The sequence below is a fragment of the Struthio camelus genome, chromosome 5 (genome assembly GCF_040807025.1).
Source record: "Struthio camelus isolate bStrCam1 chromosome 5, bStrCam1.hap1, whole genome shotgun sequence".
NCBI lineage: Eukaryota > Metazoa > Chordata > Aves > Struthioniformes > Struthionidae > Struthio > Struthio camelus.
In genome coordinates, this window is record NC_090946.1 from 32900043 (window position 1) to 32924891 (window position 24849).

The 24849-nt window shown below is 40.0% G+C and overlaps 1 protein-coding gene across 4 annotated transcripts in view; it reads left to right on the forward strand.

Moving 5' to 3' along the window:
• ANO1 (anoctamin 1) overlaps positions 1-24849 on the forward strand; it is a 90218-nt gene that overhangs the window by 34431 nt on the left and 30938 nt on the right. For 3 of the 4 annotated variants that reach the window (XM_068945411.1, XM_068945415.1, XM_068945412.1), the window contains exons 2-11: positions 3937-4115; positions 8310-8636; positions 10895-10993; positions 12684-12835; positions 14161-14215; positions 17085-17136; positions 19725-19790; positions 20289-20344; positions 21933-21974; positions 24753-24817. In XM_068945411.1, coding sequence (XP_068801512.1) covers positions 3937-4115; positions 8310-8636; positions 10895-10993; positions 12684-12835; positions 14161-14215; positions 17085-17136; positions 19725-19790; positions 20289-20344; positions 21933-21974; positions 24753-24817 — 1093 coding nt within the window. The remainder of the gene's footprint in view (positions 1-3936; positions 4116-8309; positions 8637-10894; positions 10994-12683; positions 12836-14160; positions 14216-17084; positions 17137-19724; positions 19791-20288; positions 20345-21932; positions 21975-24752; positions 24818-24849) is intronic. The other variant, XM_068945413.1, reaches the window with a different exon arrangement.

Here is a 24849-nt window from a genome sequence, read left to right on the forward strand (position 1 = left end):
TCTAAGTCTTTGTCATAGTGTTTTCTGGTAAGCAAATAGAAAAGAGTAGGTTAGCTAAAGGATTTTATAGTTAGAAGGCAACAGAGCTAGCAGTTTTCACAGTGCTCCTCCTCTTTCAGCTCCCAGCAATTAGGATTAGGACATGTCTGTAGCTGAAGTAGGACGTTAAGATGCTCTTTGTGCTCTTCAAATTATGTCTGCTAACTTGACATAAGTCTGAATATGAATTGTTTTGAGATTAAACTATTCTCCTTTTGTAAATGATTAACACAAAATACAGTTTTACATTTTTAAAGTCTTTAAAATATTCTGTTCTGTACCAAAGAAAGATGTTTTGTGTTCTGCACCAGAATGCCCTTACCTTCTCTGCCAAATCAGCACATGTGAACTAGTTATAATCTCTGTGTGTATGTAATTACCAAAGTGGTTTGGATTGCTTTGCTTAAAGATGATGTCAGGATTTAATACTAAGTAGAGAAATTACTTCAAACTTGTTGTAATTAAGACTGTATCAATAAAGCTCTCACATTTCACGTCTTTTCCAGTAGTCATAAGAAGCCAAAGTTTTATGATTCATTGCCTACCTTATATATTTGTTCTTCCAGATATTGCCAGGATACTGACGTGTAAACAGAGATGTAAATATATACTTGCAGATGGGTGATTGTTTGAGCTTGCACAATAGCGCTGAATCATTTGAACAGATCTCCTTGCTCTGTACTGTAGACTTCACAAATGCTGTTCAGAAGTGCAACTCCAGGGCACACGGAGCTCTTTTGTACTCATTTGAGCATGTGTTTTTCTGTACTGAAACATTTTACATCCTAATTGTAATTTCTAAACTAGCGCTTTTCAGTTCAAAGGCCCATTATGAGGTATTAAAAATTATCAGATTCATAAAGTTAGTGATCAGTGCTTGTCTTCTAATATCCTTCATAATCCAGGAAAGTAACTAGGGTTTTATTTGATGCATGTGTGAGAGGAGGGGAAGGGAGAGAAGACTTACAGCACTTCGGCTATCATTACTAGAAAGTTGTTTTAGGCGTTCTTCCAAATCCAGACTTAGGTTGTTATATGTAAGAAGTATAGAAGTTCCGAAGTTGCTATATGATTATATGAGTGTTTCACAGCTAGAGAATAAAAGCTTTAATACATAGGATTCTCCAGCTGATCACACATGTATCAATTTCCATGTGTTGGGAGTGTGTGTATGCATGTGTATGTTGGGAGAAGCAGGGTGTAAATGCTACAAACATGCTGATTGTTCCTAAGGTGATCTTCCCATTCAACAGCTGGTTTTTGGTTACATCTCTACCTTTCCACATAAAAAGGTTCTTTAACTATTAGAAGTTGTTATTCGAGTGATTTATTGAGTTTGAGGATCTTGCCCCAAGATCACAAGCGTGGCATCAGTTATGAAATAACTGTCTGAGAATTTTGGTGGCAGACACGGATCTGCAGAGATGTGGGCATTACATGCTGTGTGCATGTAATATGCAAGGACAGTTGCAGGCCAGATTTTATGCAAAGGTGGTGGTCTTAATTGGGCAGGAGATGAAGGAGGAGGAGGAGGTTAAAATTCCGTGCCTGGTACAGCAGCGATTTGCTAAGTTTATAAAGTTACACAGGAAGTTCATGTGGGCTAAAGGTATCAGATTTTTGAGCACTGACACTCCAAGGGAGCCCAGAAATCATGCCTCAGACTTCTGAGGAAAAGCGTGGAGCATGTGGAAAGTAGCTTAGGGTGGCACGTTTCGCAAATACAGGAACTGAAGTGAGGATCCACAAACTTGTGGCACTTCCTCATTCCGAAGAAGCGTAGTAATAGTCTGAGATCTCTGATAAGCTCAAGAAACTCCTGCGTGTGGCACCAAGAACCTGGGCTGCAGATTTGTGCAGCGCCCTCTGAGCCAAACCTCCACCTTTAAAGTGGGTCAGATTGCTCGGGACCACATCCAGTTGGGTTCGTCTCCAGGGATCTCCTGTAGGCACTTCTGCCATTGTGTAATCACCCTCACTGTTGAAGATTTTTTTTTTTTAATATCTAGTCATAATTTCTGCAGAGTTTGTTCATTGCCTCTCATCATTTTGCTGTGCACCTATGAGAAGAATGGGGCTCTGTCTTCTCCATAACAGCTCATTAGGTAGCAGAAGGCAGAGCTGGATCCCACTGTTTGCCTTCTCTTTGGGCTGCATAAGCCCAGTTCTCTCAGCTTCTCATCATGCTCTCTAGCCCCCTAACCATCTTGGTGGCCCTCCACTGGACTTGCGTGGGTTTGTCAATGTCTATCTTGTGCTGGAGTGCTGAAAACTGGGCACAGCACTGCAGTTGTGGTCTGACAAGTGCGAAATAGAGGGGAAGATTACTTCCCTGGACCTACTGGCTTTGCTCTTACTGATGCAGCCCATTGTGCAGTTATCTTTCACCACTCAACACTTCATCACTCCCTTTCAACTGGTCCCCAGGACCCTCAAGTCCTTTCCTGCCATTCTGCTTTCTATCCAGTCAGTGCCTATAAACTTGCATAACAGTCCATATACTGATGCATGAGGTTAGTCCATCCCAAGTGCAGGACTTTGCTGTTGACTCTGTGCTTCATGAGGCTGCTCTCAGCCTGTTTCTCCAGCCTGTGGAGATCCCTCTGAGTGGCAGCCTTGCCTTCTAGCATATCAGCCATTCACCTCGGTGTCATGTCATCTGCAAAATTTGCTCAGGAATGAGATTTTTCCTGTTTCCCCTCTCCATATCATTGCTGAAGTTTAACCAAATCCAGAAGAGTAGCTTAGTGAAGAGGAGTAACATTCACTTAGGCTGACATAGCTGATACCTGTGCTCACCTCAGCATAAGCTTAGCAGCTGCTCTGGCTAGGAGGGAAGAGTTTTCCTGATGGGCTAGCTCTGTCCAAGGACCAGGTACATTACGTGTAATTTGTTCAATCCTCCTGATCATTTGCTCCAGAGACTGAGTCTTGAACTAGCTGGGGCAACAAACTGTTCTAGTCTAGCTGCTATTAAGAGTCTGCATGTTTTTGTTTGTTGTTTTTATGCATTTAATATCCATTCAAGGCTAAATTGTGAAATTCTTGCTTTATCTTCACTCTTCAGAGCAAATTCTGTTTTAGTTATATTCTGAGTGATTTTTAAAAAAGGCATTATGCTGTAGCGTTTTACTTCAGTGACAAAATGAACCAAATGTTAGAAAGCTTTGCCTCATACGGGGGTGTGTAAATGCATACGTGCAAACAATGGTTTGGTTTCATCAGTCATCCGACTGCTCACTCTGCAGTGAAATTTTTACATGAAATCCTTTAACCTATCTGCATACTTATTGAACTGGAAGTGCAAACACTAAGGGTGTCTGGCAGGTCAAGAAGGAGGAAAATAACCTCTGATTTTCAAAAGGCTACTTGTATAGGAAGTAGAATCACATACAGTGGTTCAGTACATCATATGCAATACATATGCGCTTGAAGAGAATCACAGTATTTAGTTTTCCAGCATGAACAAGTGAAGTTGCTTGCTGAAGGAGCAAATGCCTGCTATAAAATGGGAAAGCATTACGCTGCCTGTGTTCACCTGCTAATTCTCTGACTATTTTTCTTTTTTCCACTCTTTTACAAAGAAATATATTCAAATCTTTATGAGGCTAAAAGAGATGATTAATTAGATAAATCCTGAGATTGTGCGTTGTAGAAAAGCTGTTAACTAAGCGCACATCCAGAGGGGAACTAGGTAGCGGTAAAAAGGGTTGTGGGCTCCCTTTGGTGGCAGGAGGGAAAGTGGAGAAGGGTGGTGCAGACGAGGGGTGGGAGCGTTGCGTGAAGGCTCATTGGCAGACAAAGGCAGGAACAGGATATGTTTCAGCTTGGGTGCCTTTGGGAGGAGCAAGTGTTGGGATTAAAGTGTCCTGATGAAACTACTCCTTTGCTTTGCAGACACAGACAGTGAGTTTCATGGGGTGGAATTTCTGCCAGAAGATCTCAGCGAGGCTCCAAACAAGACCGGAATGAGGGTGAACGAAAAATATTCCTGTCTACCCACCGAGGAGAAGGGGATCCACATTATCAACATCCGAGCTATTGAGGATATCGGATATGTCCAGCATGAAAGTACAGTGAGTAAAGGACTTACCAAATGTGTAATAGCTGATGTACTGCACTTTGCTCCATACCTTATGTCTATTTGCTTCTACTCCTAGGACTCTCTGAGATCCTCTCCCTTCCTATTTCAGAGGAAGTGAGGAGGACTGTCACCTGCCACCCTACATGCTGATTTAGTGGGTTTTACTGCTTCACATAGGGACTGAAGAAGGAAACCAAGGGCTCTTGTTTAACCTGTAGCCTAAAAGGGGTTGATTATTCTCAGATTAAGTAGTCTGGCACTAAGACTGTGGTAGCCTTTAAATCTCTTTGTCCATACAGAGTAGAGCCCACATGTCTAAAATTTCTTGCAAAAGCTATTGTTAACACAGGTAACATTAAACGAATAGTCTGAAGCATACAATAGAGATTTTTTTTTTCTTTCCACGGATAGATTTTCACTGTTATTAATTGTGCCTTGGTTAAACACCTTAACAGGAATTTTAAGGAAAGTCAGTGACATGAATGCCAACATGATAAGGAGTTGGTTATGATCATAAGCACATAAAAATGCATTTATTTAGGTGAAAGAATTGAGGTGGAGTGGGCTATATAACAGATCTTGCTGAGGAAATATGTAGCAGAAAGGCAATACTTTCTTCATCATGGAAACTGGTGCTTAATTAGGATTGAGTAGAGAGGAATAATGCCATTAGAACACAAATGCCCCTCTTCCTATTTTAAAACTAAAATGTCCTTTCTGTGTCTTTCATTTGCAATCAGTGAGACAGTGGGCTTATATAGTCTAAGTCAATGCATCTCTATATATTTCAGTGCAGCAGCACTGTAAGAAAGGATGTGGCTCATGAGTACCTTTCAACATTAATACCACATCCTTAAAAACCTCACCATTATTTATTTCAAACAGGACTGACAGGCTTCTTTGGACTCGTCATCTGTACCTCTTCAGCTGTGGGACATAGCTATTCTCATATATTAATAGATTTATTGAGACTATATCTTTAGTATCCACAATTTCCTAATTTTTCTCTGCTAAATACTCAGTGAGTCCCTATGAGGGTCAGCTTTTCAACAGGAAAGTTCAAAGAACTGCAAAGACTCTCGCCCAGACTCTGTAGTGTAACCTACCTACTTCTGGTGGTAGTGGCTCAAAGAAACCAAGAAACTAAACATTTTCAATGCTGCTTTTTTCAGCCTCTATCAAAAGAGTGCTCGAGGACAAGAAAAGTTGTGGCCAGAATGTACTGATCTCTCCTAATCTCCCTGAACAGTTATAAACATCTGGCAAACTTATTGCTGTAATCTTCAAGAGCCATCTTCAGTCCTGTCTGCTTCTGTTATTTATTACTCTCCAGAACAGACTTACTAATTGGTGCTGACTGTCCCTCCTGAAGGCAAGCCAATGAGGATAGGAAGTGCTTGGGATCTGATTTGTTTACCTGTTTTATCTTCCTGCATTTACCAAAACATCTATCAGTTGAGTCCAGTCTTTCAGAAATTGATGTTTAATTAATTAATAAGATCCACACATCTCTTTAAATTAAAGGCAGTTAATTATCTTAAAAAAAAATTCCAGCATTCCCATATCTTGTTTACAGCGACTATTCATTTTGAAGAAGCTTCATATCCTGAAAATCCAGTTAATTTCTATTTTCTAATATTTTGCTTCTATAAAAAATTGCGCAACTGAGTTGCCTGCCACCGGGAAGCTGTCCACTTGCTTTAAAAATATTTCTGAATTCGCAGGTGCTTGCCATTCATCATGAAGCAATCAGAAAGGAAGAAATATTAGTATCTTCTGTATTATAGTAATGCATAAGAATTAAATGGGAATGTCTGGCTATGGCAGAAATACAAGGAGTCTGTGCCTTGTATGTATGTTTGTCTGCTTTGAACGTAGTGTTTTCATGGATAAATAGGATAGACGTGGAGCACAGGAAAGAGGGGATTGTGTAAAGATTGAACCCTGTGTTGGCAGCAAATACTGTATTTGTTCCATTATTTTATTATGTATCTATATATTTGGAGCAGAGGGCATAGGCTAAATGGAAAAGAGGGCCAGGATCCTGAAGAAAAAAGAGAGAGTGAGGGACAGTGAAGGCAGGTATGGGACTAAGGTGAGATCCAGGGGACAAGAGGGACTGAAGAGATGGGACCTAGAGTCCCGCTGCCGACATATTGAGTCAGGTTTGAGAATGACGGATGCTCAGGTGTCTCTGCCGTGGCAGCTGCTGCTCTTGCTCTGCCCACTGACTGGCATCTCGGGCTGGTTGCTCTCCGTCATCCTTTCTCACAGTGATGTGGCAGGGAAGGGAGCAGAAACACCCTCCTAAACCTAGAGCCCCCTGTACAGAAATTTTTGGCACTGGTGCAAGTGTGGGACCTGGGACCATTTTGCACAGCAGAGCAATCCTTATTGTGGCCACTTCTGCAGCTTCTCCTCTCATCTGGAGTCAAGCAGTGGAATAGTGTTTATTGCGCTTTCCAGAAGTAAATGACATCTTCCCTTAAACCATGTTATCCCTGTGCTCTCACCTGATTGCGCTGGTCTGATTCCTTCTGTAGTGTGCTTCCACCTCTCCTTTCAAATCCGGAAAGCTAGGATTTGTTGCTTGAAGAAAAATCCAGCAGGATTTGTTGTCTGAAGTGAATGTTGCCTGAGTAAAAATTGCCTGAGGTTCAGCCATATATATATAATTAAGCAAAATGGCAGAATAAACTGTCCTTTAAAGGCATTGATTTATAGTTGTGGTGACAGGGACATGTCCTCCTCTAAGCAGCACTTAGAGAAGTGCATCAGGTTTGCGTAACGTTAGGATGATATTGCAAGTGGAACCTGCCCCCTGGCACCAAGACTCCTGTGGGCGTACGGGTATGGGATGCTCTTCTGTGGAATCAGGTGGAGAGGGCACAGCGACTGTTAGTCTGGAAAAATATGACTTCTCGTTTATCACACATCACCTTTTCTTATTATTTTTATAAGCTCTGGGGATGCTGTTTTGATGAAGTTTCAGGCATGTTGGGTCTGATATGCTGTACTGGAAGATCATAGGTTACTCTTTTCATCTGGGTTTTAAAAATTGGGCTTAGTGACAGCTGTTTGCAAATAACCTACATTCACAGCTTTAGTTATGAAAGGAGCAGAAGATCCCAAATGGATTTTGACCGGTATGATTTGCAACTGGTAGCCAACTGCTATTATTTGGAGCCAGAGTCCTTTTCCCTATATAGAGGCTTAAAATTCTTCTGTGAAATTAAAAGCCAGATAACGTCTCTGATCTCTGAAAGGTTACTGCTGTGATAAGTGTTTATTGTAAAAACAAATGCAAGTTAGTAGTCAATTTGCACTCTAAAAACAGTCCATGCATCTTCAAGGATAGAATTAGGAATTGTGAATGAAAAGTGGTTTTGAAGGCAGAAATCAATATTCGTTGATATTTTTGTATGTTTCTATGGTTGTCCTGTGTAGTTTTCAGATAAATACTTGAAAGTGAAGTTATGTTTTAAGCCTTACATTTCTTGCATCTTGCAATACTGCAGAGCAAATTTACACAGCAAAATGGAATAAAGCTTTTGCCACCATGAGATTGCAAAGAGAGGTGGGTTTTATAAGAGGGGAAGAAAGCGATGAACTCAGTAAGCAATGAATCCCCTTCCCTGGCTACAGCCCATTTGTGTTTTTGGCTGTGCTTCATGAGCAGCTGGCTCCCTTCAATCTGTATCTAAGATGATATCTTTCTCAGATGATACAAACTTGCAGCTATAGATAAGAGAAGTGAGAAATGCTTGCACATGATATTAATCTATTCGTCAGAACTGAAACACAGATGTCATAGGTGGAAAAGGACAGCTGATCTTAGTGGTGATTAATCCACAAAGGAGGATACCAAATCCACCAAGTAGCTGACTTATGAACTAGCATGCTGGTAATTAGATTAAATCCCTGTCATTCTATCTATTTATTTCTGGCCAATAAAATCCCAGGTGGCTAATCAGCAAAATTGCAGGTGTTAACTTGCAAAATTGTTTTGAGTGACTAGCACATGGGGGCTCCTCCTGTATGCTGGCTGTTTGGAGATGGGTCATTGTGTGCTCACGGCAAGAAGGAGTACTTAATAGAAATACATGGTTTGTTTGGTGTCTGTCAGCATGTGCACTAATTATTCTTCTTCCCCCTTCCTTCTTTCCACCCGTTCCCTGGCTTCTAGTTATTAAATTCTCTATCCAGAAATCCAGATGCGGACTGCAAATATGGACTCTACTTTAGAGATGGCAAGAGAAAAGTGGATTACATCCTAGTTTATCATTACAAGAAGTCTTCGGCAGGGAGGACGCTCACAAGGCGAATTCATCACAATGATTCAAGTGCCCGAGGCACCAAGCAGGATCAGCCGCTTCCTGGGAAAGGAGTGCATCTGGAGATGGTGGAAAACGAGCCTCACGTGGACTACCACGAGGACGACAAGAGGTTTCGCCGGGAGGAGTACGAAGGAAACCTCATGGAGGCTGGTCTGGAACTGGAACGAGATGAGGATGTAATGAACCATTTCCAGCAGTTAAAGAGAGGGGAGATAACTGATGGCCAAATCCTGGGAGATGCTGAGCAGGTTCCTGTGAACCTGATTCTAACCAAGGTTGCACAGGCTCAACACTGCCAGGATTTGCTTTCAGGCTTGCAGAGTTGTCCTTGCACTCGATGAAATTCGCTTCACAGGAATAGGCCCAATGTTGGTAATGCCCCAGCAGGGTGAGGTTTCTCACTTGGGAATCTGCTTGGCTGTAGCAGGCTGTGGCACATCCAGTATTGCAACACAGGTTGTTGACATTTTACTGTATCTGGCAGTGAGACTTAAACTGCTCTAAACGCTAATCTAAGTTTGGTCAGTTTGCAGTATGCTGTCGTTCGGGTCCACCGGTAATTCTAACTCTACTGACAAAAAAGTCTGATAAAGGCACTGAAATTTTTATACCTCAGTATAGCCTTCAAGAGAATGAAATCTGTTCAGGAGGTTTTAGTAAATGCTCTAGTATGGATCTAGCATGGATCTGTGTTACAATTTGTTTCTGCATTCTTAGATACCATCAATACAGTCTATAACTCTTTTCACTTGAACCCCGAAAACAGTGGGGGCTATTAAAAGACTATTAGGCTATACAAAAAATGGTGTGTGAAGTCCTGCCAGTGTGTGATTAGTAGAAATAGCCACAGCCATATTAATTTCAAAGGACGCTATTACAATTAAGTGATTAAACCATTATGCTTGAAATTATTGTGAGAGGGGATAAACATTTCTGTTAGTTTTTTTAAACAGGATCTACAAGTTGAGGCTAAACATCTAGATCTGTGGTCGGAGTGTTTAAAAAAATAATAAATATGTCTCTTACCTATTATTTACAAATTATAGATAAAGCCAATGGTACAATGTAAAAAACTTGTATTTCTTGTCCCCAGGTGTAAATAAGAACTGCTTTCTGTCCAACTTAAATTGCTGTAGGAAATCGGAAACCCTCTTGTGCTAAGTCACAGAGATTTAAAAATATTTACAAGATAGGAGGTCCCCGCTTGTGCCAAGCAATACGATTTCAAATGATGCAGAAGGCCTCTGAGTTCATGCCAGGACACCATAAACACCTGTCCTAGGGAACACTGTCCTTTCAATAGTAGATATCAAAACAGATCAGAAATGTATGGAGACCAAAGCCCTGGGGATTTGCATCAGCTTCCTTGTCCAGCATGTCAGCGTAGGGAAAAAATCTGCAATCAGATGAGCTTGAGAGGCATGCCATCAAATTGCATTGGAGGCCTTACTCATTGCAAAAAGAGCAAATATTTCTTAAACAGATGATGTTTACTAAGTCACTTAAACTCTTTGATGAAGTAAATTCCGAAATGGTTTTGAAGCTGTGCCATATTTGAGGGCTGGCAGTTATTTATGGCCTCTGAGTAATGGATTTCTAGAAAGAAGGTGCAGAGTACTGGTATCTGAAAACCAGTTATTATAACTGCCTGAATTTGTAGAACAGCATGACTGGAAAGTTTCATTAAAGTTTCTTACTATTCTGTTTGCTGAATGCCTGTTAGTTTGATATCATTTATCCATTGTCTTTGAAACGATTACTCCCACAGGACTGGCAAACAAGTACAGGTATATTGGAGAGCACTGGCAGCAAAAGCCCAGACCCATGCGTCTGGAGCAGAGCTCAGATAAGTCGTAGGATCCAAGCGTACTGTTAATATTATCATTAATTTTTTTAAAAAATTCTTCCTACTAATTTTCCCAATTAAAATGCATAATGTTTTCACATAGATATTCCCATCTGCATATGAAGCATCTTTTCTTCTCTTTTACTGCAGTTCTGACCCTTCAAGATATGGGCAACTTTGGAAGCAGTAGGGACTTTCTCAACTCCATTAATTACGAAGCACTCAAGAAATCATGGCATTTGGCTGTATGCCTGTGATTCACATTTAACTGGCTGAGTCTATATGTGTGTCCATAGACATTAGTCTCTGTTTCCCAAACAATTTTTATCTTCTCTGTTTAACCTTGTGATAATTGTTTTGGAAGAGAACGGTATTTGTGATGGGAGCATTTTATAGCGGCTCAGCATGAGAGAGGTTTTCAGTGATTGTCCTGTTGTTAGAAACTAGTTGTTTCAAACAAATGAGATTGATAGCATTGTCTGCAATAGACCATTTGTTCCTTAAATACAGTTATAACACAAGGGGGAGGAAGTATTTAATTTTCTCTTATTAGTAGCATTGTCATTTTTTCTCTTCCTTTTTTTTAAGACTAAAATCCATGGGGTTGGATTTGTAAAAATACATGCACCGTGGAATGTGTTGTGTCGAGAGGCAGAATTTCTTAAGCTCAAGATGCCTACAAAAAAGGTAAGTACTGATTTTCCTTTTTTTTTTTTTCCATCTCTTTTTTTTTTTCCCCCCTCTGGAAAGCAGAGTTCAAATGTACGCTTATCTTTGTGCACCTAACAAATGTAGACTTTTCTTCCCCCAAGCATTTTTAAAATAGTTAACTAATCTTCACAGATGATCTGGCACGGTCAGTATTCCTCTTGTATTTAAAGAGAAAATGAGGTGGAGGCACTAAATTAGCACGACAGAAAAAAATAACTAGAGGGAAGAATGGACATCAAGAATTCTTGGCTCCTGCACTGTCTGTGCATGATGCAATGATTTTGTATAATGCTTCATCCCCTCAACACATTTGAAAAGAAAAGGCTGCAACTGCTGATGAGTTTTACAGGTGCATTTTGGAGAACGTTTTTCTCACCCGTAAGGCTAGACCTCTGGAAACGAATGTAAGAGTAATACTTTGTGTGCACTGGGTTTAGAGGACTATTCATGTACATCGTTAGTCATGTATGCAGGAATTAGAACTAAACTACCACAAAATAAATTACCTTTCAGAATATTTGAAATATCATTAAAGAAACTGTAGTATATTTTCATCAGAGGCTAAATTCTCAATCATCTGTGATAGATAGCTACCTGTTCAGTGAGCATAGCTTAGAGATGGATTAATATTTAATGATGTACTAAGTGCATGTCCCAGACTACAGAGAGAAGTCTATAATGGAACAAGAGACAGTCTCAAAGCCCAATGTCATTTATTACAAAACTAAAACCATGCTTTTGGTTTGGATTTTGTATCAATGTCCATTATTACTTCACTTATCACCAATTTTAATCAGAAGTGTAATTAAAGTAAATCAAAAAGGCCTGTTGTGCTCATGCAGTTAGCAAAGCTGTTTTGCCACTGAAGAACAGTTAGGGTGGGCTTTTTGGCTGGTTGTCAAAGAGGCTGCAGGACCTTTGTGCGTAGCCCAGGAGAAGTGAGACATGAACCCAGTGGTGTCTGTGAGAGTCAGCTCAGACCTAAAGCCCTTTGTTGAGTTATCTCCCCATTGTGGGACCCCTGCCTGCGAGCTGAAGATAAATGCTGTTGCTCAGACTGAGAAGCTTATAATTTTCTTCTGTGACCTGCTGTCACAATTCCTGTGTCTTTGGTACTTGTTGTAGCACTGCAGAACTGCAGTAGACTTAGTGTCTTCACTGTTGTTGAAAGATATGCAAGATGCTACAGTTCCTTTGGGGAACCGTAGTACGCGTCATTAATTTTCCCCCATAAGGGGTGAAACTCTTGAAACCTACACAATATTCACCTGAAAGCCCCTAATACACCATGGAGAGGCAACTACTTTTCTTGTTTTGTGTGGGGTGTTTCTGTAGCTGCATTTGTCCCAGAAGACACTAAATGCTAGAGGAGTCGGTGTCTCAGGAGCAAATACAGAGTTTGTCTCTGTGGAGCACCCCAAGCTAATTAGTTGGAATTGAACAAGGGCCAGGCCTTGGCTCTGAGAGAATAAATAGACTTCTTGTGTTTGCCTCAGTTTGACTTTTTCAATCCATCTTTGTGTTTCTGAATGTTTTCAAAAAGGTAAGCTACACTTCTCATTACTTTGTTGTATTTATTTAATTGATGTTTTATTCCTTACAGCTCAGTCTCTTATGGGTAACTTTAAAGTTTTACTGTTTTTTCTGTTTGTTTTTACCTACTCAGATGTATGAGATCAACCAGACCCATGGTCTTCTGAAGAAGATTAATTCTGTAATTCAAAAAATAACAGAACCCATCCAACCAAAAGTAGCAGAACACAAACCGCAGACAATGAAACGCCTCTCCTACCCGTTCTCCAGAGAGAAACAACACTTGTAAGTCTAAGCCTCATGTAAATATTCATGTCAACAGGTCCTAGCCTTTCTGATATCAACAGAGGCACGAAGAGGTAAAGAAAAATGAAAGCCAACACTTTGCTAAAGATTACTATAAAGAAGATTTCTTCCATTTTGCAGTAATTTTTTTTTTTTTTTTGCTCACTGTTGGGGAATGAGGCTTTGTAGAGCCACTCTGGGAAATCTGTGTGGATTTTAGAGACCGTTATGGTATAGTATGGTATATATTACATACTGTATAAGAATACAGATATACTTTTAGGCTGCAAAACAAAATTAATAACATAATGTGGTTTACAGTGGAATTTTCTGGCATAAAATAAATTTCTCAATAAAACTTGTAGGCAGAGGCATGGGTTGATAAATTTAAGAATAATCTCATTCATCTTGGATGAGCACTCACCTAGACATATACTGCAAACCAGCGCTTCTTTTTTATGTGGTATAAAGTCAGTGGTAGCTTTGTCATTGGTTTCAATGATCAGAGCAATAGAACAGCTGTAAATGTGGGTGTAAGACAAAATCCTAAGGTGGGGCTTAGCCAGAGTTTCACCTGCCCTGGATTGCTTTGCTGCTGCTCTTCCTTGGATAGCATCCCAGAGGAGAAGCTTTGAAGACTGTGTTTATGTATGTGCCAGCTGGAACAGTTAACAGTCCTAAGGCAGGATTTCTTCACTGTACATATGTTCTTTTTTTTTTTAATTAAGGGACACAGAACACTAATGGAGTTGTGTATTAGGTACATCTTAGAGGGACCAGTGACAATGCACGTGACATTTCCTGCAAACCTAAGAATATGTCAAATGTGTCTATATATTTTTTGCATGTGGGATGTTCCTACAGCAAAACAGCCTGTTGGCTTACAGAAAGCCCACATGATGATCCTTAGCTTAGGCTAGGACGTGCCTTACACCGGTTCCAGTGCTGGCTGTTTTCGGTGAGGCCCCCTGTGTATTACTGAGCGAGGGAGGACAGAGTGGCCTCACAGGGCTGCAGGTGCAGCCCAGGTGAGAAGTTATGAGAAATTCTAGGCCAGCAGCAGGAGGAGTTCAACTAAAATGAGCATCAACAGCCTCTTTTGTACAGAAAAACCTAAATATATGAAACCAATGAAACAGATAAGCAGCCTCTTTAAAATATGAGAGTTGGGATGGACTTTCTTTTTAATGAGGTTTCTACAAGGTACTCTTTAATGTTAACAGTGAAGGATCCCCAGGAGAAATGAAAATATTGAAGAGGTCAACAAGAGCAGGAAATTACTGGCATTTTTTAACCTAATGAGCTTCCTTCTAATCTTTTAACAGATTTGATTTGTCTGACAGAGATTCCTTCTTTGACAGCAAAACTAGAAGCACTATAGTAAGTACTGTGTATAAATAATTTATGGTGGATAGTGTCTTAATCATGATGTTAATAGCCCCTTTGCCAGCTTTAGCACAAGCCCATTACAAGTTTGTCTTTCTTTACCAAATGCCAGGAATTGCCTATGACATCAATTATTTAAATGCTAAGAAAGCATTTCCAGCTCTAGCTTATATGATGAATCGCATTTGATACAAACAGCTTGCCCCCTTTTGTAAAATAATTTAGATCCTCTTTCTAGTTCACAGTTGACCTGGGACATAGTTTCCTACTAGAGATATCACTAGAAAGGAGTAGATTCAGATTCTGCCGCTGGGTCTGCCAGTAGCTAACTGGAAAAGCAACTGTAGACCTCTGTGTATAGTTGCAAAGGGGTAACCAAGACATTGCTGTTCTTATAAAGTGTTCTGAAATCTCCCAACAAAAAGTGCAATGAAACAGCCGGGTATTAACAGAGAATAGTACTTAATTTTTATGCCAGTTTGAGTTAGAGACTGATGTTAAATGTATTGGGGTTTATGTGTTAACGTCAAAATTTACATTAAGCAAACCCAGCAAGGACAGAAAACTGCAGCTTGTTCTGGTTGGCTATTTATATATCTGTTAGGCAACGTTGTATCACAGACTGTGTTTGAATACTTTCTTGTGACTTACAGAACACAAAATAGAAGGGGAGATAAGGTTTGCTCTCCCCTCTAGCCGCTGAGGGAGTAGCTGTAAAGAAAGCTCATGTGACGTCCGGGGCAGGTGGACGGGATTATGCCGAGCAGAGTACTTGCTGCAACACTATTGCAAAGTCAGTTATGGACTCTTTGGCCCATTGGTCTGCTGGTGATCAGTGCGTAGGAAGGTGACTGTGAGCGAGTCGCCGTCTGAATATTTAACTTTATTCTTTCGGACGCTAAGTGGTTTTGAGAAGAACTTGTATCGCGTTATGGCTGCCTCTTATTGCTTCAGTGATAACAGATGCAAGATTTCTAGCTTCTTTTTCCTCCTTTGAAGCTTCAACGTACGGGCCACCGTGATGTAGTTCCCCTGTCATTTGAAGTGCAGCTTTTGGCTTGAATGCAGATTATCACAGCGAGGGGAATTTGACCAAGCTAGGCAGATTCAGCAGCATAGAAATGGAAGGAAAAAGACAAACATTGAAGTGATTTATTTGCACAAAACCATTTCATTTGAGATTGAAAAAAATTGCTTTTGTTTGCAGACTTTCTCTTACACACCTAGAAATATAGTTTAAAAAACTTGAAGGAGTACTAATGTACTGATAAGAAACCTAAGAGAGGAAGTGAAGAGTTAAAATCCATGAGAACAAGCTGTCTGAGAAAGTCAGCAAGACAAAACGGCACCAAAGGACAAAAGGGTGAGCCACCCAGACTAACCGGACACGGGACAGAAACACTGGAGCTAAGAGCAGAGGGAAGGAGGGAGATGAAGGATTTTTTAATTTTTTTTTTTTTTTTAACCACTGAAGAAACAGTGACACATAACAGTAATAGATAGTGTGTTGCTTTGTTGGAAATCCCTGCAGGTAACCTAGTAATAAAAGGCATATTGAGTGTTTCTCGCGCAAATTTTTTTTCTGTGTGCATTTTTCTTTCTGTTCTGGTTTCTTACAGTTTTCTTCTGCCTTTCCAATATGTATTTTTCAGTCACAGTGCAAATATTTACCCTTCCGCTTACTGCAGAATGAACAGGAATCTAGTCACTCCCTGTGAGTCTGTTGAATGGAACCTAAGCCAAAGAGCTTTTACTTATTAAAAAAAAAATATATTTTATATAACTGAAAATATCTCTGTGACAGCCCTTTAACTCACTCCAGGTAAAACATAACACGAGGCAAGCTGTGAGGCAGATGAACCACGGGGATTGCCTAGCAGGCCCTGGTCGCTTCCCGCTGTGCCGCTGGCCCGTAGCTGAGTTGCCACCTGGCTGGAGAGGCGAGAGGCGTCTCTCATCCATTCCTTGCCCACCTGGTCCAAAGTGGCAAATGTGTGTATGTGGCAGGCCGAGTAAGCACACAGGTTAATAAGCATCCCAAGGGAACCGTTCTCCGAGTCTCCGGACAGATGAGGAAAAGGGCAGGATGTGCATTCGCTCACACCGAACACCTCCGGTTTCCTTCTGCTCCCACCACGACCCCAGGCTGGCGCAGCGCGGCGTTGCCTAAAAGCACATCTCTTCAGCAGAGCAGCACAGGGTGAAAGTTTAACCTTTCAAGCGGTGTGATAAAATGTACAAAGGTTATTTCACAATAAACAAAATAAATCATAAGATAAACGCATCTGTGTTGCCACCAAGATCATGCAAACTAAGAGATTTTAAGGTCAGCTTGTTTTATTTAGTCCAGTTTCTGATAAACTGCTGCATACTCAGAGATACGCATAAACATTATGGGTCTGAACCACTGGCAGTGAGATGTGCTTAGCTCTGTTGAAGTTAGTGGAGCGAAGCCAACTTGCACCATCAGAGGCGAGCCTGGTGCACTGTTTACAGCCAAATGCCGGATCTGATCCGGCTGGAAACATGTTTCTGGTCTTTGATTGATGTCTTGTCTAACAGGAGTGAAATAGTATTTCTATGAATTGAATGGTTAAATGTAATCCTGTTTCCCTCAAACAAATGACAATCAAGTGTCTTGGTAACTGGTTGTTTAGTTCGGCCTTTCTCTCTTGTACAGATACTGCGTATGAAAATCTTTAAACTCTGCTCTCCCGAATGCTGTGGCTTTTATTAAAGAATGATGACTTCCTCAACATCCTGGTTTTGCCAATACTTATATTTGAGCTGCACACAGAAGGATTTTGCTTTTCGCTGGCAGTATCTGAAGTAACCCTTTCCTTTCTCTTGTTTTATTGTATAGGTTTATGAAATACTGAAAAGAACAACATGTACCAAAGCAAAATATAGCATGGGTAAGGCACTTTATTTATGTTTAAGATTGGTATCATTTCAGGTATTGAAAATAGTTACAAGTTGTAGCTGGCTGTGGAGTTTAGGGTTTTTCCCTGCTCTCTAATTTGATGTACATGGATATAATTGCTTTATTTCAAAATTTAATCTAATTAATGTAGCTAATTGGATTTTTTTTTTCAAATGTGAATGCGGATTCAACTCTAAATTAAATGGTAAGTGAGCATAGCCCCTGCAGGTGGTAAGTAGGTCTTTTACACCAGGACTTGGAGATAATATAAAACAGTAAGATATGCCAGAGGAAGCGGAAAATACGTGCTTTGCATTGTTTCAGTTTTACACTCGCTGAAATGGATGAGAGCATTACCATGGATTTCAGTAACTGAGATGAAAGCATGTAGGTTGGTCCAGTCTCTTCACTAGTGTCCTAAAATTTTAATCACAGGGTGGTTTTTCAATCAGTTGAGTGAGGGAGTCTTAATAGATGACTGTCCAAAATGCCATTGTATATTGAACTGTGACTAACCCAGTAAAACAGCCAGGGACTGAGGTGTCATTGAAATTTGACTGATCTGTTGGCCCTCAAAACCATTGTTGCAGGTCAGTGGATGTGAAGTTTGTACTGCCATGGCCCGTAGCTGTAGGATTTCAGCCTTAGGCCTTGGGTTCTAACAACTAACTTCGTAATAAGGAAAAACATGAATTGCAGATCAGGTCGCCTGAAAGAATCACTAGCCACTTTTCCTATTCGTCTGTTTTACAGTTTATTTTAAGCATGTTATGAGTTGTTATAGGTATATAGTTGGTTCTGGCACCAAAGTTAACAAACAGTTAACAGTAAACCAAATTATATAAGGTGGAGGGCTGAATTTCCTTGTGGCCAATCTTAACAACAGACAACCAATGGAAGCCAGTGTGGATGAGAAAAATGCATGAACATGAAAGAAAATATTTGATAACTTGGGATCTGTTAAACTGTTTATTTACCTACAAGCAGTTAAATAAAACAATGAAAACTTGAATTACAGGTAGTTCTGTTCAATATTGACCCATAAGCTGCTTAGAAATCCGTCAAATAATAGAAGAATAATTGTGCCAAAAGTGACTTCCATGCTTTGACTTTTCTGTTAAAGTAACAACATACAATGTACAATTGTTGAGTCCTTATATACACTAAATTTACTTGGTGTTCAGCCAGTATTAACAGAAGCACTGTTTCCTGTAGCCTGGGAAATTCAGATTCGTTTGTGATTTTCAGGACCCTGTTTTGAGTTTGGTGCTGGATCATTTTAATTGGAAATTATGCATTTGCACCCCTAAAAGGGAAGGGTTGTAGAGCTCAATTTGAATTACTGCCTTGGAGTTGGTAACTCGCTTTCTTTTTTTGGTCCAGAAATGGGAAACAGAGGTCTACTGAATAGGGCAGAGACTAAAGGAATGGGTATAGTCAGCATAACTCAACTGGGTCCTTTGTGTTCCAGCACAGGAACGCTGGGTTACAACCCAACAAAGGTTTCAAACAGATTTGAGCAAACACAGATAATGCTGCAACATTTCTGTCCAGCAGGAAAAAGGCAGCTGCACAGTGAACGCTACAGTCTTTGTTATTTATTTTGCAAATTTGTGAAAAAGTGAATATATCTTAATCTTTTAAGACTGATATGTAGAAGGGTGTTGAGTAGCTCTTTGGTAGCACAGCCCTATAAAATTAATTTATCTGCTCACCAGTTGATTCTGTCCGACATGTGGAAACATTTGCAGGCAATTCATAGTGCTGTATAATCTTGAGCAGGAGTTTTAGAAATAACGATACTGCAAGATTCAGAGCATTGCTGGAGCAATTCCTCCAGCAGGTGCTTACTATCTTGAAAATGTTAGTGCATTTGAAAATCCTCCCTTCAGAAATAATCAAAAATGTCTTCTGAACCTACAGTGACCTGTTTCCTGGTTCATACTCACTGTTCTTTCAAATCTAGTCCCATCCTGTTGTTAGCAATGAACTAACAGGCAACATGAAGCACACTGTAGCACATTGTTTTGGTTTTCTTTTAAATTCTCCACAGTGCCAGTGGCCAGATTTTTTTTTTTTTTGATGTTAATCAGCTTAGCTTTGCTCAGATAGAGCTACTTGACTTTGTGCTAACTGGCCTGAAATAGCCCAGATTCAGTACCCAAGGCTGGTAGGCAGAATCACCAAATATATCTTCATAGGTAACGCGGCACATTGAGATGTGGGTAATACCCCGTTACTGGCAATAGCTGTGTTGGTGCCAACAGTTGTAACAGGACGTTATTCGAGAAGTTGCGTACTGCAGCCCTCCGAGGTTTAGGTCCAGCCCAGAAACCTTTGGGATTTCTGCAGCAAGCTGAGATTTCAAAGGGCCCCTCATGCGTTGTGCTCACCCAACTGGACACGTGACTTCTCCTGGTCCACCTTCACTTCCCTTACTTGGTCCCGAAGGATAAGGAGTGATACCAGACCTGAGAAGGCAAAACTCCATAGAGTCCCTTATGCCACAAACATTTTGTAGATGAAGCATTTGCTGCTTTCAGGCTCATGCATGTAACTAATAAACGGATGTGTAAACAGGGAAAGGAGAGGGAAGAAAGAAGGAAACTACACTTTTAAATAAAAGACGAAAATGTGGTAAATATGGTAAGTATTACGCCAAGGTCTCTGCAAAGGCTTTCCCTACAATTTCTCTAATCAATCTGAAATCTTAATTCAAAACTTTGTGTGTATGATGAGTTTGTATGTGTGTTCCCGTATGCCATCAATTCCAGCCATATTCTTCTTGTGATCGAGCCTTCTGCTACACACTTTCAAATCTGCAGGCTTGCCCTTAAATCAAACTGACTTTTCAGAAAATGTAATCTATTATAATGACTAATTCCAAGTCATTGGCTTCTAATTCTTGATTCTCAAATATATATGACTTCCTCTTGCTCTCTGCAGTTTTCCATTTCATGAAGTGAGTCATGTTTAATAACCTATACGATTAAAAATGAAAGTACATGGAGAGGAATGAGATGGCAGAAAAATCATTATCTGACCAAATGACTGTTATTTTGAGGGAAATCTCAAGGAAGGAGGATAAAGTGAGACTGTCTAACCTCGAGATTGTGAATAACTATCGTGTCTTTATTTTTCAAGGGATCACCAGCCTGCTTGCCAATGGAGTTTACAGTGCTGCATATCCTTTGCATGATGTAAGTGATCTTGGAATACAATTTATAAGCCTACTATCTGACACCAAGAAATCCTTAATGAGTTACATACTAATGACGTCATCCCAAACATTAGTGTTTAGGAGCCTAATTTCCTGCTCACTTTTATGATGACTGCAACAACTTCTGCTGATTGTTTCCATCGCCATGTTTGCTTTTAATGAATTTGCCACCTCTGCTCTACCCTTGATGATCATAGGTGATGTTTTACCATAACATTAGAACAGTTGTTTTAGTGGCTTAGCAAATGAAATGCTTGTGTTAGTTTTTGACCTTCTGTTCCCAAGGCCTCTGGCATCACTGCTAAGATACATAGTTATTTCTGTGGCACTTCTGGCATTTCTGTGGCTAGTTTCCTGATCTGAATCTTCCTGGCATTCCCTTGCAAATAAGGAGATGTCAGTGACTGTCTCTGTGTGGTTAGTTGCCAAGGGGAAAAAACATGAGCTAGAATTCAAAGCGACGTTTTTCATGAGGTTGGATATTCCTGTAGACCTCGTTAGTGTTGAAATCTGCATTTGATCAGTTCAGGAAGATGTCAAAATATGTGAAATTGTAATGTTTGTTGAAACCGAGAGGATTAGAGACAAGTAGGGAATTTTGGTGGCCTTCATACCTGAGTTTGATATCCCTATCCTGTCATAGTAGAGTGGTAGGTAGCAACTGGATGCTGATGCAGTTTTACTCATAATTTCAAGGTGTGACTACGACTGGAAAACATGCACTCTCAGCTAGACCCTTACGGAAGCGATTAACAGGTATTGAGGGGATGTCCTAGTAATGCTGCCCTTAAGGTACTGGTTGGGAAAGTGTATAAAGAATGCTGAGTCTGATGCAGGCTTTACAGATGTTTTTCCAGTGTGTGGAAGTGCAGGAACGCAGAAATGAGGTGTATCTTTTTAGTTTTCTGCTCATTTTCACTGTTTTTATGCTGGAACTTTTACACTAGCCATAAATGTTTCATCTCAGAGTAACTGAGATCAGAACAGGCTCTTTGCTTACCTGATGTTTATCATGAATGTCAGGCGCTCCTTCTTAAACTACAATGATATAATTTACAAATCCAAAACGGTTAAATAAACTGCTCTGCATGTGCTCGTTTAACGTCTTTAGATAGCTACTGATATATATAACTTATTTATTGTCTTAGTTTGCTCCTTTATTGTATTTAAAAATAGCTCCAAATTAAAACCTCAAATCTAATCAGCCCTGAATGTTTAGAGGGTCTGGATATGGATCAGCTCTCTGCTGGGCTCTTCTCTTTAAAGTGGACTGAGCTGAACCCCAAACGCCACGGAAATACCACATCCTTTCCCTTGACATTTTTAGGCCACCTTTATCACTTATTCATTCCTTTTTCCACCATGACAGATGTTATTACTCTTTCTTAATGTGCTTGATGACAGAAGACAAAGTGTGCTATGACAAATGAACTCCTAAAATACAGCATTGTTTTACAGATTGCTTTTCTGTTTTTGATGCATTAAGTGAGTGGGATACATGGGTATGCAAGATGCATAGCAGCTCTGGGTGCGACTCGCTGGATGACTCAAATTTTCTTTTTTTAAAGGGTGACTATGAAGGTGAAAACGTTGAACCTAATGACAGAAAAGTAAGTTGATATAAGGGATTTCGGCATGTTTGCAAGTGTCTCAGCCTGAAGTCACCTGTTGGAATCTGGACATTTGACAAGATTTCACAGCAAATACCATGGAAAGGCACCAAACGCCATGCAGTAGAAGTACTTAAGTACTTTTCAGTTTTTAAATCTGCCCCAGTGTGGAGTGCAGTATTGATACGTATAAATTACCAAGCTGATAGTGGTACACTTCTCTCCACGTTGGTAAGAGTGTTGGTAGCATTTACATACAACTTCTCCTAAAGTTTGTGTGATGTAATTTCAGGCCAGATCTGATGAGAATATACTCAGCCGTAGTCTGATATCCATATGTGACGTAAATCCTGCTTCACTCCACAAAGAGCTCTGACTTAAGCACTCCAACTTCTGGTGAAATAATCTGCTAATCTGTCCTAATCTGAGTGGGAGAATCAGAATCAGGCCTGTGGGGGAGCAAAGAGGGAATCAAAAACATAAACAAAAAAATGATAGAAGGATAAAGATTGTCGTATTTCTGATAAGTATTCATTCCCTTGTACCTCAGCTAAGTTCTAATATGTGCTGTTCAACCAGAGCCTGCCCCGTGGATGTATACTGATGCACATGTATCACTTTTTACCTAAGTCTGTAGTTTAAACTGTGTGGTTTATGGGTTGTTTTTATTGTCTATACGCTGAAAGACATTCATTTACTGTAGTAAAGCTGATAGAGATTATTGTAAGGAAATGCTGTTTGTCAGAAAATGCCAATTTATCTATGCTTTGCAGCAAGGTTGATTTCCTAAGTTCAGCACGGAAGTAATACATACTTCTGATCACACTTTTCCAAAGAAGACATGCACTTTTTTCTGGTCAGCAAACAAGACCTGAAGTAGGGAGGCTAAGACCAGTTCTCTTGGGAGAAGTTGCTAAATAACGGTGCTATATGTTTTGGGCTCTTGGACTTGAAACACGCTAACTTTGCTTTCAGGCTTGCTTCCTGGTCACATCTCCAGAGGAAGCCTGTGGAAAAGTGTGGAACTCAGGGCATATGAAAAGCAGATCTAAAGCCCTCCAAGTTGGCTATATAAAAATAGGCACCCAAAAATAAAGGCTTATTGGTTGGGCCTTAAGGTGTAAGTGGCTCACCAAAAGCCAGCTACTGTTGTCAGCAACAAAGCTAAGAACCAGGTTCCTGATTTTCAGGTCTAGGAACAACTTTTTTCATTCTTTCTTTCTTTTTCTTTTTCTTCCCTCTGTTGATTTACCTTGAAAATACCACGTATGTGTCATTTCATTATTAAGCAATACGTTGCTCAAACAAAAATAGGTTCAAAATCTACATTTTATCAAAGCATCTGGAGTATCATCTTTGTTACTAACTTTCAAAACCTCATGAATTCACTTATTTCACAAGTTCACTGTGTGTTTTCAAATGTTTACCTTGGCTTTTGACTTCTAGTTCCTTCAGATAATCTTTTGACATGTTTTGGCATGTCTCTTCTGGCTTCTTGAAGCTTTTGTTAATCTAATCAAGTGCTAGGCCAGGCAGTGCCTTTTTTACAACAAAATTAAAGATTTGAGGCATAGAAATGAAGTAAATGTTTAGGGCTAGTGTACTGATTTCCTATAATCATGTATTTGAAGCTGTGCTTTGAATATCAGGCTGATAAGTGTCAGAATAAATGAGATAATGCATTTGTATTTTAACTACAAACATCTATATTATCTTTATGTTTGAAGTGCTATACAAAATTGAAAAATGGCATGGATGCAAAATCTCCTTAGTTCAGTACTTTTCTGCTATACTTGACCAGCTTAGGTCACTGAAAAAGGATCTAATTTTCAGCACAAACCTAGACTGTAAAAAGGAAACAAATAGTAAAAGGATAATCTCAGCTAGTGCACGTGAATGTTGAGGGATCCCAAAGCATCAGTTGTTCCCCAAACATAGAGAGTTGATTGTGACCTGTAGGAAATATGGTTGAAAGAAATCTCAGTATATTCTAAAGCAGAGTAAAAATAACGTTTTCAAGACTTTTCTCCCTTGTTCCATAGAAGTTGCTAAGGTAATGGGAGAATATACCTGGTGGTCAGTGAGCACCATCTATTTTATCCAATATTTTTTGTACATACATGCATGCTAATTTCTTGTTTGCTCCGTTGACTTGAATTTAAAAAATCAGATCTGAGAAGTACTATTTGTATATTTTACAAAGTAAAAGATAAGTTGAAGGTCTCAGAAGAACCTATTTTCGTGAGGGATTCAATTTTATAAATGGCTAAAGGGGATTGTTTTTTTTCCTTGGCCCATATCCTAACTAAAAGAAAGCATCACGTTCTTCTGAACAGCTCTTCAATGCAGCCTTCAGGGCACTTCTGCACATTTCCTCTTGATGGATGCTGAATATTAGTATAGTGAAAACAAACCCGTTTATTCAAGTTCATTTTGTCTAACAGCTCAAAGCCTATTCATCCTTTGCATCTGTTCTGCTAAACACCTGCTACAAATCATAAAATCAGGACTACCCTCCCCATCTCTCTGTAGTAGTTATCCATCAGCCCTGTTGCTGAAGAGCCTTTTAATGCACTAGAACGCATCACTTTATTATAGCATGCCAAATCATCAAATTTTATTTTAATGCAGACTGCCTGTATTGGCGGACTGAGTTATATGTTGAAACCACAAGGTGGTGAGACGACATCACAGCGTGAGCTCTGCAGTTTGCTAGAACAAGAGGAGAAACTGGTCATTTGAAGTGCTCTGGCTTTAGCTTTTCTTTCTGTTTTGCAGCTCCTGTGTGAGGAGTGGGCAAGCTATGGAGTCTTTTATAAGTATCAGCCCATTGACCTGGTGAGGTGAGAAATGCCAGTGTAATGTTTTGCTTCCA